Source organism: Typopeltis vanoorti, chromosome 2 (genome assembly GCF_054136105.1).
Source record: "Typopeltis vanoorti isolate ZY-2024b chromosome 2, IOZ_Tvanoo_1.0, whole genome shotgun sequence".
Lineage (NCBI taxonomy): Eukaryota > Metazoa > Arthropoda > Arachnida > Uropygi > Thelyphonidae > Typopeltis > Typopeltis vanoorti.
Window position 1 is genome coordinate 65989684 of NC_143550.1, and position 18852 is coordinate 66008535.

At 34.7% G+C, this 18852-nt stretch overlaps 1 protein-coding gene across 3 annotated transcripts in view; it reads right to left on the reverse strand.

Moving 5' to 3' along the window:
- The window catches only part of Nup205 (nuclear pore complex protein Nup205), a 610691-nt gene that overhangs the window by 196711 nt on the left and 395128 nt on the right, over window positions 1–18852 (reverse strand). For all 3 annotated transcript variants that reach the window (XM_090405724.1, XM_090405715.1, XM_090405707.1), the window contains exons 25-26: window positions 5650–5894; window positions 709–900 (exon numbers count right to left, since the gene is read on the reverse strand). In XM_090405724.1, coding sequence (XP_090261850.1) covers window positions 709–900; window positions 5650–5894 — 437 coding nt within the window. The remainder of the gene's footprint in view (window positions 1–708; window positions 901–5649; window positions 5895–18852) is intronic.

Below are 18852 nucleotides of genomic sequence, written 5' to 3' on the forward strand. Positions count from 1 at the left end.
GTTTATGTATTAACTGTATTAATGATTTTGTTCTCAGTTACCTTCGCTTTCTAATAGCATTACATGACTGGCCCGAGAGCAACAGAATAAAAGCACTCAGTAACCTCTATTCATTTTTTCTTGCCTCATGTAGTAGTCCATTCTCATTGTGTGCATTCACTTCATTCACTTCAATGATATATTATGAGATCCTCATCATTAAATATTAGTGGTTTATATTAAATTTCTTATATTCCTTATTGTAATTTATACGTGCAGTCATTTAATCATGTGCACTTAGTTGCCTTTTGACCATTCTGTCTTGGAAAGGTAATATTAAGTTTTAAAAACAATACTCTTAAGAAGAAGAAATGAATTAAAGAACACTACAACAGACAGGACTGAATTCTCTTCATAAGAAAGAAATGGCAAATACTTCTTTCTGTATGAGTGACAATACAAGCTATACAATACAATCCAGGTAGATTATTTATTTGAATGAACAGAAGTGAAATGCAATATTTTATTTTGATAAAATACGCACTTTGCTTCACATTCATTTAACTACCTTCTATATTAAACAGCATTTAATACATAAGCTAATTATTTTATGTATAATAAAAAAAAAAAAAAATAGAGAAATTTCAGAAAAAGACAGAATGATTCAAGATTTTTTTAAAAACTAAAATGCTAATGTATCAACAAGAGTTTATTAAATAATTTTCTTACCTTATGTAAAAGTTCCTGGGAGATTTCCAGAACAATCTGATGTTTTTCTTCAGTTCCCAGAATATCAAGTGGACAGGCAGTGAACAATATTTCTGTTACTTGTCTCCAAGCCTCAAATGCTTGACGTTTGGCATGGATCGTTTTTCTTGTCTCATTGCATTTCACTGCATACTGAAGAACATTTGGTATCTCCTGGAGACATTAAAGATAAAAGTATGTACGAAGACATAAAAAAAAGTAAAATAAATAAATATAAACTCACAGAATATGGTAAGAATGCTTAAATATTTCAGTTAGGAAACATCAGCTTAATCAGACAGAGTATAGGCTTGAAATGCATTTACCCTATCAAGTTCTTAAAAAGTAATAAAAGCCAAATTATCAATACCACATTTATATGCTGCTTTTAATCAGCATGACTATGAACGGTTATTTGTTTATTATTTTAAAGGAGGAAAAAAAAATTATGACTTCAACTTGAAATCAAATTATTGAGAACGAAATGAAGAACTCTGGGAGCAGGTCTTTCCATAGATGATAATATTTAAACTAATATTTTAAGCCTCAACACACGTATTTAAACTAAGTCTTACACTTAGCAAATACAGTAATTACTAAGTCTACAACACACTATAATAGTTATTGCTAAAACTAACAATCTGCATTCACAATAAAGTAAATAAAAGGAAAGCAATGTTTGTGATTTTTAAAAGTTCTAGAGGATAAATTTTCTGCTTATATTAACTGCACCTAGTTCAAAAGTAGTTTCAGATTCCTCACTAATGGCAGAGCATTGTTCATTATGAAACGGAATGACAACAACGACCCTTATTTTAAGGTTTCTAATGGACGATGATGATTCACCATATTCTCCTGTCTAAAACAAGATCTCTTATCACCGTATGACATGTAAAGCTTGTATTAGTTTGTAAAGTCAGTATCAGGTTAATCATGGCCTTATTCTAGGTTGTGATCTTTTCATCAATTCAACCAGTGCCACAGAAAGTAGTGTAAGAGTTTCCCTTTCTCACTCTGAATGCATTTTAACTATGTGACTGAACCATTTTAACTATTGTCATTTGATATTATCAGTAACTGAATAATCAATCAGGTTCATGTCTAATCTGTTCATTTATTTTGAATTCTATCCAATGTGTCTTATAAATTTTCAAGAGACATTTCATTTCAAAGATTGCAATTTCTTCCAGGGTTTTTTCTAACTGCCTGGGTCTCAAGTCCATAAAACGCCATGGCAATGAGGGTTGAATCAATTTAATTTTAAATGGTTTGATAATTTATTAATATTATGTGTATTTTGGAATTTAGTCATCATCATATGCTGAGACACTGTGTATAATTGTTAAAGTAATATTGAAATTAGAGGTATTAAACTTACAGTTCAAAACCACTTATTGCTATGTTATTTGATTGTTTATAGATACTGTTACTGACTCTGTCACTTTTCCTATTTTTATTTTTTTTATTGATATTAATTCACATCTTATATTTCTTTCACAATTTTTTTTCTAATTTAACTGTCAATAGATTAGGTTTTGTATCAGCAAGTATGGCAATGCTATATATATATATGAGTTGTAGGTATGCCAGCAATTTACACTATTCCTTTCTTTTCTTGGCACTAATGATGTGAGAGGCAAGAAGTATTCTATATGGGAGGATGTAAAGGAATTGTTAGATGAAGCAAAAAAAAAAGACTAAGTCTCCTTCCACACTGTGATACAGGTGAACTGAGGAGGACAGCAATGGTCGGAAATGAATCAATATGTAAGTTATGCAGAAAGAATGATGTTGGATTTGTGGATCTGTGTTTGACAAAAAAAGGATTTGTATAATGCTGATGGACTGCATCTAAATACTTTTGGTGTTAGGTGTCTAGAGTAAGACAAAATATACAGTTCACTGTTGCTATAGGTCTGGGGAGTTCCAGGAATGATCTGGAAGACATGCATGTTTGTTCACCGAGCATGATAAAGCACAAATTCAGGAAAACTTAATTTGGCATTATAACAGTGTCAAGTGGGACAGCCTCAGCAACGTCTATGCCACATTCCCATGGTTGGCCTATTGCTTCTGTTTTTCCAACCCAAACATATGCATCAAACCTATAAACAAAGTAATCCTCACCAACATGGAAACATGCATTCTCCACAGTACTCTGACCTGCCATTCCCTAACTAAACCTTGGTTTTCTAAAAGATGCACCAAGGATGTTCAAATATAAAACCAAACACACCATAACTAGCTCAAATCAAGAATTAAATGCTCCTTTAGAGCTTATACCCAAGCCCAAAATAGACGGGGAAAAAAAATCATTGCTTCCAAAACAGAATTCGAAAGAGCAAAAAGGAAGAAAAAATTAGCAGCCTGTCCAAACAGAAGCCGAGTATTTTGGTCTCTCACCAAAGCAATTGGTTGTAACTTCTGCCCAACACTATTCCCACCCCTAAAATAACCAGATGGCTCTATTGAATCATCACCTACAGAAAAAACAAATCTCTTGGACTCACACTTTAGGTTCCAATGCATGTATAATTGACAATGGTAAATGTCCCACAACCAATCAGATGCCCAACATACAATGCCCGCTATATCCTATTGCTAGAAAGAGATCAGAAAAATACTGTCCAAATCAGACAAAAAAAAGTCTCCTGGCCCTGATGGCATTCCTCCAATTGTCCTGAAAGTGTGTGTGTGTGTGTGTGTGTGTGTGTGTGTGTGTGTGTGTGTGTGTGTGTGTGTGTGTGTGTGTGTGTGTGTGTGCACGTGCGTGCGTGTGTACATACATACATACATACATATATATATATATATATATATATATATATATATATATATATATATGCTCTCTTACTCCACTGGTATCGTGCAGCCTGGAAATTGGCCTATATTCAACCCATTCCCAAGAAGGGTGACAAGTCACTGCCATCCAACTACCACCATATCTCGCTCACCTCAGTCCTGTCTAAAGTAATGGAAAAAATTATCAATCCCCTACTCCTAGGAATAAGAAAAGTCTCATTGACTATGTTATTGTTGATAGTGATGTTTTCTCCCTGGTGCAGGACACCAGAGTGTACAGAGGATTTGAAATTGGAAGTGATCACTATTTAGTCTTGAGCAGGATAAAATTGAATTTCATATTGAAAAGAATAACATGTAAGAAAGTTTTAAAGCGAACAAAAGTTGAGCAGCTCTCAGATGTAAACTGTAGACTAAAATACAGAAATATTATTGAAAAGAAAATGAAAGAGTTTGAGAACAGGAATCAAACCTTGGAGTTTGATTACTGTCTCCTCAATTCTGATCTCAATTCTGAACAGTACTTATTAGCACTGAAATTGACTAGGTTGAAATTGAACCTCAAATGGGTTCAATTTCAACCTAGTCAATTTCAATGCTAATAAGTACTGTTTTATTCTCATAAAAAAGAACCATTTTCTCCCGGTATTATTTTTGACAACACCAAATTTCCAGACAATTTGAGATTTCTCTTTGGAATTACCCTGACATCAAGCTTCTCCTGGCATAAACACATCACAATCACTGCATCCTCAGCTTCTAAAAAACTAGGATGTCTCTTTCGCTCAAGGCATCACTTTACTTCTGAACAGCTGTTAACCTTATACAAATCACAAATCCACCCAGTTATTGAATACTGCGCTCACATATGGGTGGGAGGCCCCAAAATATCCCTCACAATGCTTGACTCAATACAGAGAGCAATTAGACTTATTAATGACCCCATCTCTTACCAACTCACTCTCCCCCCCCCCCACACACACATACTTTTGCACAGACAATTGGTCTCTGCAACATGTGTATTCTACAAATATTTCCATAGAAAATGTTCATCTGAAATAGCAGCAATAATTTTCCCATTTAGTATTAAGCTCACCGGAACACGTGCAGCTGCTGCTCAACATCCATTCACAGTGCACCTTGAAACCCACATAACAAGTTTCTTTTCCTCCTCCTTCATCCCTACAACTGCTGTACTGTGAAACAGTCTTTCCCCTATTGTGTTCCCCAAGGAATACAATACACAGTCATTTAAATCAAATGTGAACAAGTACCTCCTTTCCCAACCCACTACTCATACATGGTACTAATGTAGTATAGGTTGATCAATCAACCTCTCATGCATGGGCTCAATATAAAAACAAAATATCTTCATCCTACATCAAAGGTACAATGAATAAACTAGGATCCCTCCTAAAATAATATAGAATTAAAACAATCTACAAAACTCTGAACCAAAGTTTTTTGCCTTCCTGAGACAAATCAAGAATTGCTAGGATCTTCCCTCTCCTTCTTAGGTGTGTACAGCATCTCCTTACAGAAAAAAAAAGAACATAAAATACATCCAGTACAGACAACCAAAAAGCAGACTAGCACAACATGTCCTGGAGGACCATTTTATCAGATGGAAGAAAGCCAGGCTACTTGCCTAATTCCAGTTTAAAGAAGAGAGACTTTCCTGGAAACTGCACAAGTTTTACAGAAATCAGGTATCAATAAACAAATTGGATTGCACAGGTACTACCCTATCCACCGTTGGCATTAATAACAGGAATCACCATGAAGAGCACCACCATTACCCACTGTTATTGATATCCAGGAGTCATTTCATTTCTTGTCTTCACAGTGTGTGTGTGTGTACTGTTACATTGCCTCTGATAATGCCACTTGAGATAACGAAAAATCAGCTTGTAAATAATTAATTTAGTTAGTAAATTATTTATTTGCATTGAGTTTTCATGGATTTTTTTGTTCCAGAAATTTCGTCATGAATCATAGCAACAGCTATGGAAATTTGAATATGGAGCTTATCAACTCAAAATTATTCCATCTAAATCACTGTACCCTTATAAAACCAGTTCATAAATACTAAGGGAAAAAACCCATCAAACGTATGCTTACCTGTGCAACTAAAGGTCGCTTGTCCAAAATAGTTATATTATGGAGAGTAGCTACTTCTTCTATAAGTCTCTTGTGCAATTCCTCTATATTTACTAACATTGGACCATTTGCTTCTCTAACTTCACATTCTTTCATTGCTCTTTCTACCTCAAATACATCAAAATATTCCCAGAGTGGTGAAGCTGGATATGACTGGGTAAATTCAAAACTGTCTAGAATACGCATAAGTTTTCTACGTACAGGACCTGAAGTTCATTAAACAGAAAGAACTAATCATTTCATGATAAACTGCTTTTACATAAGGATATATCAATACTTTTAGCAGTTGTTTTCTAACTGTAAATGACAATCCTGAAGAAAATTTTTCATTAGAAAAGAGGAAGTAGGAGAGTTATTACTGTACAAAGTTGTCATTCTCATATTAAATTATTTTAATCTAAATAAAATTTTCTTCAGAATGATACTAATCCTAAGTAATTGTTATCAAATTCAGATTTATGCTAATTACAGATGTTAATTCATTCATGATTTTAATTAGCATATTATATAAAATCAACATAAATAGTAATAGTAACAATGTAATTAACATAATTACATTATGTAAATTCATTAGCGTTTTTTGTTTGTTTTAAACCAAGAAAAATCTAAATTGCCTTTCACATATAGCAATTATTTATTTATTTTTAATGGTAATTACAGACAGACAAGGTTGTAAAACCTAATGTGCATTACTACCTTGGATGAGCAAAAAGATCAAGAGAGGGAAAAAAATTGTTAACGACCCTTCAGAACATGCCAAAGAAGAGGGCTAACAGAAGAAATGAATGAAGAGGAAAAATTAGTTCTGTAAGTTGGAAGTTGAACTTGAAAGAATGTTGACTAATTACTAAATGCATTTTAATAGATTTAGAGAAAAAAAGAGGAAACTGCTAATGTTAATTATAATAAAAAAGTGACAGTGAAAATATTTTTTCAAAGTGCAAGGAGAGGAAAGTGAACATCTCTGTGAAAGAAAGTGGAGTGAACTGTTTCAGCAATAAGGTCAGTTAACAGTTTACTGAACAAACTGCTCTTCTCTGTACTGAATCAAGGATTTTAAGTAGCTCTTAATAGCACTACTTCAAATGTAACAGCAGTATTCAATGGTTGCATGGATTTGATTTGTGTAAAGTTACTAGCCATTCAGAAGTAAATGCCTTGAGCAAAAAAGAAAATCTAATTCCTTGATTGCTGAGACAGTGTTGTAATAATTATGCTAGGACCAAGTGGAGTTTTGAACTATACCAAGAAGAAAAACCTTATATTATCCAGATTCATGTGCTGTCAAAAGTAAGACTTTTTTTTTTTTTTAAATAAAGAAATAAAATAGTACTCAGGTTTACTAGTATCAAAATTTACAAAGTTCAGTTCTTCAGTGCAGTTCAGAAACCCATTGAAGAACGGGGTTAAGATCAGAATTTAGGATTGTCAATATTCATTTGCATTGCAAAAGGTTTATTAAATGAGAAAGATGAATAGAGCACACCATCACAGTAGTGGATTTACAGTTTATTGGAGAAAGTTATAAATATACAGAAAAGAAAAAGTGAAATAACAGTCTTTTGGAGCCCCTGCATTCATTGCAAATTCTAAATATACCGATCCATCCATCCATCATCACACAATGTGTAATTGCAGAGAAAGCAGGTAATAAGCCAGCTGCAGGCATATGAAAGTAAATCACAGGATGAGAGCTTACTTAATAGGGCTTTGTTCCAAACAATAGAATGCCTCAAGAGGTATCTAGAGCAATCACTTGACATTCTTCAAAGTTTTCCCATGGTATCTGTTCAAGGATGGGTGGTGGTTTTTAAAAGTAAGGAAATCTCTCTTCGTCGATAATGGCAGAATCCATTCTGGAAACTATTTATTAGTTGAGGGATCTCTACACATAGAGAAGTCAGCTGTTAATGGTTATTCCATTACTTAAGTTGAAGTGAAAGAAACCAAATGGTAATTTGAATGTGAAGACTGGCTTTTCACAAACAGACCATATTACCCTGATATTAATAAATAAATTTAGTTTAATCCTTTATCCAGTGAGAGCAAACAAAGTTTGAGCCTGAAAATATCTTCAGGACTGAATATAGTGTTGTACTATCTTACCTGGGTAAGTAGTACAACACCAGGCAACTCGTAGCAAAGGTGGAGCAAGCTACCAACATTCCTATCCCAGTATCTCCCATAATGCAAAACCCATCTCCTTGTGGATATGTATACTGTTATGCATTAAGGGATTGGCTACTACCCAGACTAGTTTCGACCTTTATTGAGGTCTCTTCAGTGGGAGCCAGGTCCAGAGTTGGAGATACCAGGCAGAAGCAGTAGCAAGGTCATCTTTACCTATAGGAGTTGCCTAGGAGTGTTGGTAGCTTTCTCGACCTTTGCTACGAGTTGCCTGGTGTGGTACTACTTACCTAGGTAAGATAGTACAACACTATATTTGGTCATGAAGATATTTTCAGGCGCAAACTTTGTTTGCTCTCACTGGGATAAAGGATTAAACTAAATTTATTATAGTCTAACCTAGTGAAAAATAAACTTTCAACATACTACCCTGAGTTTTATGAATTCACCTCATTTTTATCTGGTCTCCCTAGAGCAGCGTTTCTCAACCTTTTTAAGCCCAAGGACCAGTAAAATGCCAAAAACAATTCTATGGACCACTAAGTTACAGAGGTGTAGCTGGGGAGGAGGGGAAAGGGGAGATGATCCCTCGGGTGGCACTTTTTTTTTTGGAGTTTAAGAAATCTTGCCATATTGTCTATAAAACAGCAGCTGAGTGATGAAATAGAGTTCAATAATGTCATCAACGATTTTGCGAACAGAAAAGCAAGAAAAATAACATTTTAGAATGTTGGAATTAGAGTTTTACTTCAAAAATAAGCATAGTGTTTTTAATTTATTTTCCTATACGTCATTTTGACTTTTTGTAATTTTTTTAAAAACCTGCGTAGGAATTATCAACATTTCGGAAAAACTGTGCCGTTTATAACATAATAAATCTAAAAACATGTTTTGAATACACATGGAAACATAATTATAATAATTAAATGGGAAGTAAATGATAAAAGTGTATCATCATTGAACAAAGTTTTAATTTTTATTAAACAAATAAATAACATGATATAATTATGTTACTACTTACTTTTAATGCGATGGGTGAGCTTCTGGGTGCTTGCAGAGTTGCTGGATATCTGGTTCAATATTGGTCAACTTCAGTCGAAGATCAGCACACACAATAAGACTATTTCAGTATTTTGTTTTTATTTGAAGGAGGAATGAAAATAATCCTTTCTCACAAAGATAGGTTGTAGAAAGCTGCATGATGATTTTCAATGCCTCTTCAGATAATTCGGGAAATTCACTTCTCAGTGAATGCGAGATCCAAAATCAAGTCAAACCAAGATCACAGAATTGCATTTTAAGTCCACTGTCACTTGAAAGCTCAATTAACTGTTCTTTTTTTGATAACGAAAGGTCGTTCTTGTGACTGCAAGCCTGAAATGGATCGCGAAACCCACAGAAATTTCTTATAAAAGTTATTCGGAAAATATGTTTCAAAATTCCATTTTAGATTTTTTAGGGGTCACAAACCCTTTCCAGAAAAACTCAGAATCAATAAAAATATCATTTTCCATTAAAAAGGATTCCAATGTTGGAAAAGGTGAAAAGGTGTCTGTCTTTTACATAATTAATCCATAAAACCAGTTTTTTCTCGAATGCCTTTATTTTGTCATAGGCATCAAGAACAGTTCAAGAATTTCCCTGAAAGGAGAAATTTAGTTCATTTAATTTAAAAAAAAATGTCTGAAAGATAAGATAGTGTTGATAACCATGCTTTGTCAACAACGAGTGACGCAAAATCAGAATCACTTTCATTTACAAACAATAAAACTTCTTGCCTTAATTGAAATAAGCTTATCAGTACTTGGCCCCTGGAAAGCTAGCGAATTTCAGAATGGAGCAAAAGTTGTATATATTCATTCCCATTTCATCGCAGAGTTCTGAAAATAACCTGTTATTTAACGTTCGAACTTTAATAAAATTAACTAGCTCTGCAGCATTGTATAGCACAGTTTAAATTCTGGTGTGGCATTCCTTTGGAGGCTAAAACTTCCCTATGTATGAAATAATGTACCCAATTCATATCCAGAGCTACTTACTTGCCCATAGAAGCAATCCCACTATGCCTGCCTGTAAGGGTGTGAGCTCCATTTGAACAGAAGCCTATACATTTTCCCCACTGGATCCCTTTGTGTATTATGTAATTATTGAGTATGTGGAATATTTCTTCTCCAGTTGTTTGGGATGGCAAAGTTCTATAAAACAGAATATCATCATGAATGTTGTTATCATGCGCATATCTTACACAGCATATTAACTGTGCATCATTTGTAACATCAGTAGTCTCATCTATTTGCAATGCATAATAAGGGCTCTTCTTAACTCTTTCGATTAACTGAGATTCTACGTCACCTGCCATATCATTAATTCTGTGAACAACAGTGTCATTTGAAAGAGGAATTAAATCAAGATCTTTTAGTAACTCGTTGCCAAACATAGTTTTTATCACATCTTTTATAGCTGGAAGTAGTAAATATTCCCTGATAGAATGAGGTTTCCCTGTTTTCGCTATGAACAAACTAAGAGATAGGATGCTTCCAGTGCCTTGCTCTTAATGGAACTCATGGCCGAAACTATATCTTTCCCATGATTTAATATCCCTAAGTATCGCTGAAAAAATTCAATTGGTTTATTTTTCACATCACAATGTTTAGTTTCTAAATGTCACCTGAGTTCCGCAAGTTTCATGCACTTGGTCGACAACACTCATAACACAAAACACATTGAGATTTCTGTTCACTTTCATCTTCACACCAAGTACACCCGAATCCTACTGTACTTTTTCTTTAAACTGCTTGTTTCTTCTACTTGAATAGTATCAGATTTACTCCCCGTTACAACACGTGTTCACAATTAGGGTTAGCATCACCTGTTTCATTTGCTCTTTTTTTCAAAGTTCTAAGCCACTTTTCCATTATTAAAAAACGTTTCTGAAAAATATATAAATATATAAATACTGGGGTTAACTTATGACACACTTTGTCCAAGCTTAGCACTTCTGAAGATATACTGAGCATTGGTTGAAGGATGGAAACCTTCAATAATAAAAATCAATAAATAACAAGCAATTGGTTGAAATGTGGATAACACATGTTCACTTCAAATCTGACAAAACAGCAAGAGAAGGCGGAAACAATAAAACTATACTGTTGTTCACGTCACCCCTCTTTTATTATTCGTCTTTCTGCTGCTAAATTTGTAGCAGCAGAAAGACGAATAATAAAAGAGGGGTGAAGTGAACAACAATATAGTTTTATTGCTTCTGCCTTTGAACATTCTGATGCTATCTGTTGTTTTTTTTAAGTCTCCATCTGATTTCAATAATTTTTACTTACTTATTGGATTTTAATTTGTTTTGTTTGGATAATTAAAAAATATATATTTATTTAATTAATTTAAGCTTGCCTGCGGACCACCTGTGTTCCACGGACCACAGGTTGAGAAACACAGCCCTAGAGGATACTTTTAGGACATTAGTTCCTTTTTCAGTTACAATTTGAACTGTTCCTAGAAATATGTGCCTACTACTTTGCAGTTTTGTATTCTGAGGATGCTAGTTGGAAATCCAGAGAAATATCAATAAATTCAATAAATCAAGTATTCATTTTCCTCTGGTGTTATACCATGAAGCACTGTTTTGAATAACAATGAAGACCTATGCCTAGGCTTACCATACGTCCCGGCATCCCGGCCAGTTTGTCATTTTGTCCTGGTTATTTGGTAAAAATTTAAAAGTGCAGAATATACATGCAGTACAAAAAGTGCAGCCTTGGAAAATGGCGATTAGGCAACACAGACACCCCACTTTGACTCTGGCCTGTATGCTACATCGCAAGTCATTGTTGAGCATGCGCAATCTTAGTCGAGTTTAGATTGTGAGTCGGTGTTTCTTTTCGGCGTGTTGCTTGTGATTTTTTTTTTTTACTTCATTAAATTAATTTAACCCCAAAATGCCAAAAAGAAACTGTGTGTTTATGGATGAATTAAAAAAGGATTATCCATTTTTGAAAAACGTTTGTGGTCATATTGACAAAGTGAAATGTGAACAGTACTCTTCAGAATTTTCTGTGGCTCATGGAGGGTGTTCGGACATAAAAAAGCACTTGACATGTGCGAAACATAAGGCTAGTCTAGCAGCGGCAGGAACTTCCTCAAAGATACTGTCATATTTTAAAGGTGCCGATCCAAGTGACAAAGAATTTTTAATAGCTGCTAAAGAAGTAACTTTTGCATTTCATGTTGCTATTCACAATCTCAGCTTTAAGTCTGCCAATTATTCATCTAAATTGAGATCAAAGCTTTTTGAAAGAAAGTTTAGACTGGATAGAACAAAATGTGAAGCTGTCATTGTTAATGTGATTGAGCCACTGTTGTTTCAGCAACTTTGTGAAGATTTAAACAAAACAAATTTTGTGACGATATCAATTGATTTGTGTGAAAGTGAAATAACTCCAATAAAGTCAAGAACCATTCACTTGAAAACATATGAAGCTCTTCAACAGGCAAACAGCAACTACAGCAATTTATTGTCACAACTAACAGCACACACTATCAATGCTCTCAGTTGTAGACATAATTTTGCCATCACTCCCAAGAAAGTACCAGCTTTTTAAGAATTATACACTGTGGAATGTGGTATCTATGATCACCATCTTACTGTGGCTAACAATATTCGTTTAGTTTGGGCAAGAATACTAACAAAATCCAAATCATCCAACTGCAACATTCCATGTGAAAAAATATTAGCCCTTAAAAAGTTATACAATAACAACAACATAAAATTATAAAACACCTAAAAAGGGTAATGCCACTGTCAGTACGGGCTTAACTGATTATAACAGATTACAGACTTGGATCCTACAAAGCCTCAAAAGAAAGAGTATATACAAGAGGGATCTGGAAAGTTCTGATAAACACCTAGACAAAAATGGCTTTAAAGCAACTGATATAACAACAAGAAAGAACATACTAGTAGCAGAGTTATAAAGGTAACTTATATTCTTGTCTGTTCTTTCTTGTGGTTATATCATTTGCTTTAATATTTTTTGTTCTAGGTGTTCATCAGAACTTTCAGACCCCCACCTCCATAAATTATTTTAAAAGTTACATCTTCAGTTGAAAAATATGATGACAAAAAACTAAAACCTTACCATATTAAACCATCTTAGAGATGGGATCCCAAAAATTCAAAAAACGTTATCTTCCTGCATCTAACAATTCCACATGTAAACTTACGAAAGACCTGACTAAATCACTTCTCCTCATGGGCTACTCTCCCTCCTTTATTAAAAATTCTATTCACTTTAAAACCATAACAGAAACCCTTAGTCTAAAAGATTTAGACATGGTCTGTCCTGACATTACTTCACTGTTCATCAATGAACATGCGGGACTTTATCAGCCACATTTATCTTTCTGACATATTTGAATTATTGAAATTCACCACCTTTTAAGGATTTTTTTTATGAAAAGGAAAAATAAATAAACTAGATAGAACTGCTATAAAAAATCAAGCACTCAATACAGTCACACATAAACTGAGAGTTTGGCTATAATATGTGGGTGATGTGTTGGCTGTTTGGCCTCATGGCCCAGACAGATTTTTAGGGCATTTAAAACAGCCACAGATAAAAATATACTTCACTGTAGAAAATGAAACTAAAAATTCTCTCCCTTTTTTAGACAGTAATTACATGATTATATAATGGATCATTATCCTTTGATGTTTATAGGAAATCCATAGACACTTCAAAGTACTCACACAAGTAATCATACCATTACCCATTCCAACAGTATGACATCTCAAAATACATAGACCCAGGGGGCTATGACAGACTCCTGCCTACACTTTTTTTTAGTCAATGGCTAAAACCCTATGGAACATATAAAATACTGCATGCCCCAACCCATCCAACAATCAACACAAAAGATAACAGCAAAACTATTTCCAATCCTTATATTCAAGGCACATCAGAAAAGATGTCTGGGGTAGCCGATGCATCGAGAGCCGCAGTACGGGATCTTGATGAGAAATATGCTATGAGGACTCTCAAATTACTTCAGCTACACATCACTGGCACTCAAAAAAAGATGGAAGAACTTAAGAACATTTTATACAAAAATAATATCCACATTGCATACTTACAAGAAACGAACTAAATCAGAATTTGAAGCTTCAAATCAAAGGCTATTCAACATTAAGGAAAGACAGACTGGATCGTTCTGGCAGAGGTCTAGCTATACTCCTAGGAACAAATACATTAAATATAAAGAAATCGTATCAACTACAAACAGTAGTATAAAGAGTAACACAGAGGCTCAAGCCGTCAAGATATTTCTATCAAAATGCATTATTACAATAGTCAATGCATATCATCCAGATAACACAGCTATAAATACAGAACTATTTCAACAACTAAGTCAAACAACGTCAGATACAAAGATCCTTTTAGAAGATCTAAATGCCAAAAGCCCAACTTGGGACTCCCCACAACTAGATCAGAAAGGAGCACAAATAGAAGAGATAATTGATGATCTAAACCTTGAGATCATAAACAACAAACAAAATACATATCTCTCAAAAACAACAGGCCCAGAATCAGCATTACACATCACCGCAGTAAATTATTAAACTGAGAGTCTTACCCAGTGGAAAATACTAAAGAATGCCATCATAGACCTATTATCACAACCATCAATTTGCAGTTAGACCAAAAACCACAGACAAAGAGATCTTGGAACTTCAGAAAAGCAAATTGGCCTAAATATACACAACTATTAGAAACATATTGCACTAGCACCAGCGGGCGTATTTAGGTATAGGGCTGGGCCTAGAGAGGCAAATTTTAAGGGGCGGCAAAAATTTCCAGGCTCTCATATTTGTAATTATAACATGTTCCTTATATGCCGGTATTTCTCACAGGTAGAGAAATATTTTTCTTTTCCCCCATTGTAAGTTTAGTCTGCAATCATACTGGCATGTAATCAGATTCTGCATAACTATACAGACCAAGACTCGTGCATGGAAAGCTGCTGTATTGTTGTTGGTAACCTGACACAAACACAATAGGGATCGCGGTCGGGAGAGATTGATGCAAATTATTTTTGTGTCAGTATTATTCTTACTAATTGTAACAACTTTTTCTTCTTTATTATTCGAATTCAAATTAAGATGGTTAATTGTTGCCCTTCCTTCAACTCTTAACTGAACTAAAGAGTATCCTGATATCTTTGTGGAAGTTAAGACGTCCTAAATCTGAAATTATTTTTTAGTTTTCAGTACCTTGTCATATGTTGTGATCAGAGTGGAGGTACTTATACTTTTAAAAAGTTATAAATTGTGAAAATCATTCCGATACTTCCTGCATGTTTTATATTACTATTTAAATTTTAAAACACGAGCAACGTAGAAAGCGACTTAGTGGTAGTGAATATAAGAAGAGGAGAAAAGAAAAGGAAGCGAAAATTAACAAAGTAGTATCAAAGATAAGAAAACTGAGCAGTTTTTTTTGCATCGGTATCTGTTAATAGTAATTATGATTTGGAAAAAGAACAAGAAGTGGTTGAGGATATGGAAATTGAATTTGTTTCAAATGACGTGCCTACAACAAATCCCAACAATTTGGCAGCACAGGTGATAGTGAGTAATGACCCAACTGAGTGGATTCTAAATGGCGTAACAAACGAGTATATCGCAGTTAATGGGTTTCCACAAAATTTAGACAGTGATCTTTCAAAATCACAAAGCGCTTATCCTGACAAAGTAAGACATGTTTCTAAGAAACTCATTGAGAGAAATCTGATTAATGGCAAAAAAATAATAAGAGAATTTCTTGTTTACTCTCCTAGTACCAGAAAGATCTTCTGTGCACCTTGTCGCCTTTTTGGTGGTGGTGGGCTGATGGTAGTCACTTTGTCAGTGGATTTAATGACTGGAAAAATGCAGAAGCACGAGTGAGTCATCACGAGAAAGCAACTAGTCATATGAACTGTCTGATAGCTCTGAAACAAAGAGCAAATCTTACAGGGAGAATTGACTTACAAATAACTCAGCAACTGGAAGAAGAAATTAAGTACTACAAGACGGTGTTAAAACGAGCAGTTGCAGTTGTAAAAACATTGGCCAGTAGAGGACTTGCTTTGAGGGGAAAGGATGACAATTTCGATTCTGTGCATAATGGAAATGTAATGTGTCTAGAGTTAATTAGTGAATTTGATCCCTTTCTTGCTGAGCACATTGCCAAAAGTGGGAAAAAAGGAAAAGGTTTCATTTCCTATCTTTCCTTTCCCCCATATGTGGAATTTATTAAAATAATGGGCGAAAAAGCAATCAAATTTATTGTGGAAGAACTTAAAATAGCTAAGTACTATTCCATAAGTGTTGATTCAACACCAGACTTGTCTCATGTTGATCAGCTGTCTTTCATTGTACGATATGTGAAAGAACATGGAACTCATGTGGAGCGTTTCTTGCATTTCATTCCTAACATAAGTCACAAATCTGAAGAGTTACAAGAAGTGGTTTTAACTTCACTAAACGAGCTTGGAATTGATGTAGCAAATTGCAGAGGGCAGGCATATGATAATGCTAGTAACATGTCAGGCAAGTACACAGGACTACAAGCAAGAATTCTTGAAATAAATCCATTGGCAGAATTCACACCATGCGCTGGACATTCTCTGCCTCTAGTTGGTACTTGCGCTGCCAAATCCTGTCGGTACGCTTCCGCATTTTTGATGTCCTGCAGAAACTGTACGTATTTTTCAATTCTTCAACACGTCGGTGGAGTGTTCTAAGAAAGCATCTGGAAACGTCTGCAAAAGTAATCAAACGTCCTTCGCCTACTCGTTGGTTAGCTCGTGATGATGCCTATCGAGTCTTCATGAGGGATGAAAGGAAATAATTTTCACTTTGTCTGAAATCGAAAATGACACCACCCAGAAGAAAGTTACACGATGCGAAGCAAGTGGGATTCTACAGCAACTTCAGTCACTGGACATTGGGATCATGACCTGTCTATGGGGTGATATTCTCGCAAGAATGAATGCCACAAGCAAGAAATTACAAAGTGTAAACATTGATATAGGAACTGTGTGTGATCTGCACGGGTCCCTCGAAGAATATTTCAAAGAACTAGTGTAACTCTATGAATCCTATGAAGAACAGGGCAAGAAACTTAGTGGAGTTGACTTGTATGAGGAAGAGAAAAAAAGAGGAAGAAAACACACACCAGGTTTTTTGACGACAGCGCAGATGAAAGTAACAAAAATGAAGACGAGTACAATCCATCTGTCAGTCTCAAAACTGATTCTTATGACAAAATTTTGCACAATCTTTCATTCGAAATGAATCGAAGAAAAGTGTCGTATGAAACCCTCTTCAAGAAGTTCCGGTTTCTCACAACAATGCATGTGATATGTGAAAAGGACATCATAAAAGGGGGCAAAAAAAAAACTTCGACACTTTTCGACTGTTATTGAACCTGAATTTGTAAACAAATGTCTGCACTTCATTCCGCACCTGAAATCAAATGGCTTAGAAATAAATACATTCCTACAACTTTCACAGAAAATTCGTCAGGAAGCCCTATAGTGTATATACCCCAATCTGGACACTGCTGTTACGATTTTTCTGTGTAAAATGACAACAAATTGCTCAGCTGAACAATCGTTTTCTGTCCTCAAAAGGTTGAAGGACTACCATAGAACAACTATGACAGAAGAATGGCTCAGCAACTTGGCAGTTCTACAAATTGAGAGAGCGATATCACAAGGGCACTGAACTATATATATACATATATATATATTACAAATTTACGATATAAATAGATTATGCATGTAAATCAACATGTTCATTAAATATGAGGGGAGGCACTTTCTGTGGGCCTAGGGGCAGGAAATACCTAAATATGCCACTGACTAGCACACCCACTAGTAAAGAATGTGATCAGCAACTACTAGAACTAACTAACAACATAGAGACTGCAAAAAATTTAATTCTCAGAGGACTCAGGAAAAACAATTGGGTTCCATTTTGGAAAGAACATAATATCAATGCTATGATCACTGAAAGAGATATTATCAACGAACAGTTAAAACAAAATAATACAGAAGACAACAGAAAGAAGTTAAATGAATTAACTCAAAACATAGAAGATGAAATTTCTAACTGCAAGCAAAAAAAGTGGGAAGAATTCTGCAATAGACTAGATCCAAGAAAAGACTCACAACACTGGAACATCATCAGATTATTAAAACAACACAACACTTCCAGATACTGATCACTCTTCAGTCTCCTCGGGAACCAATACAGCAACAAACAAACACATGGCAAATATGCTAACCAAACATTACTCTAAAGTAAACAAATTGCAATACAACAAAGAAGACAAAAAGTGCAGGAATATTGCAAAACATCTGCTAACACAATCCAGACCCTATCCTTCTGAAGACATCTTTACTCAGAACCCCACAATGACAGAACTAGAAACAGCAATTAGTCAAATTGACCATGACAAATCACCTGGAATTGATCCTATCTTTGGACATATGATTAAAAACATGGACAAAATACCCAAAAACTGCCTTCTGAAGATATTTAACACTTTCTGGAATGCAGGTAAACTACTAAATATCTAGAAAACATTATACCCTTACTAAAACCTAACAAAAACCATAGTGACTGTAAAAACTATAGACCAATAGCTTTGACTAGCACTCTCTGTAAACTAAATGAAAGAATAATACATACCAAACTTATGAATTAGCTCTTAGAAAACAACACGATCTTCTACCAAACTGCATACAGATCTCCACACAGTACAGAAGATCAATTATTTTATCTTTGCCAATCAGTCATAGATGGCTTTCAAGAAAAACCACCAAAGACGATGACAGCAATATTCTTGGATCTCAGAGCTGCCTACGATCGTGTCTGGAGACAAAAATTAATAAAAATTGCATATAATACAGGAATAAAGAGGAATGCATTAATTTGGATTTCAGGTTTCATGAAAGGAAGAAAAATTAAAGTAAAGG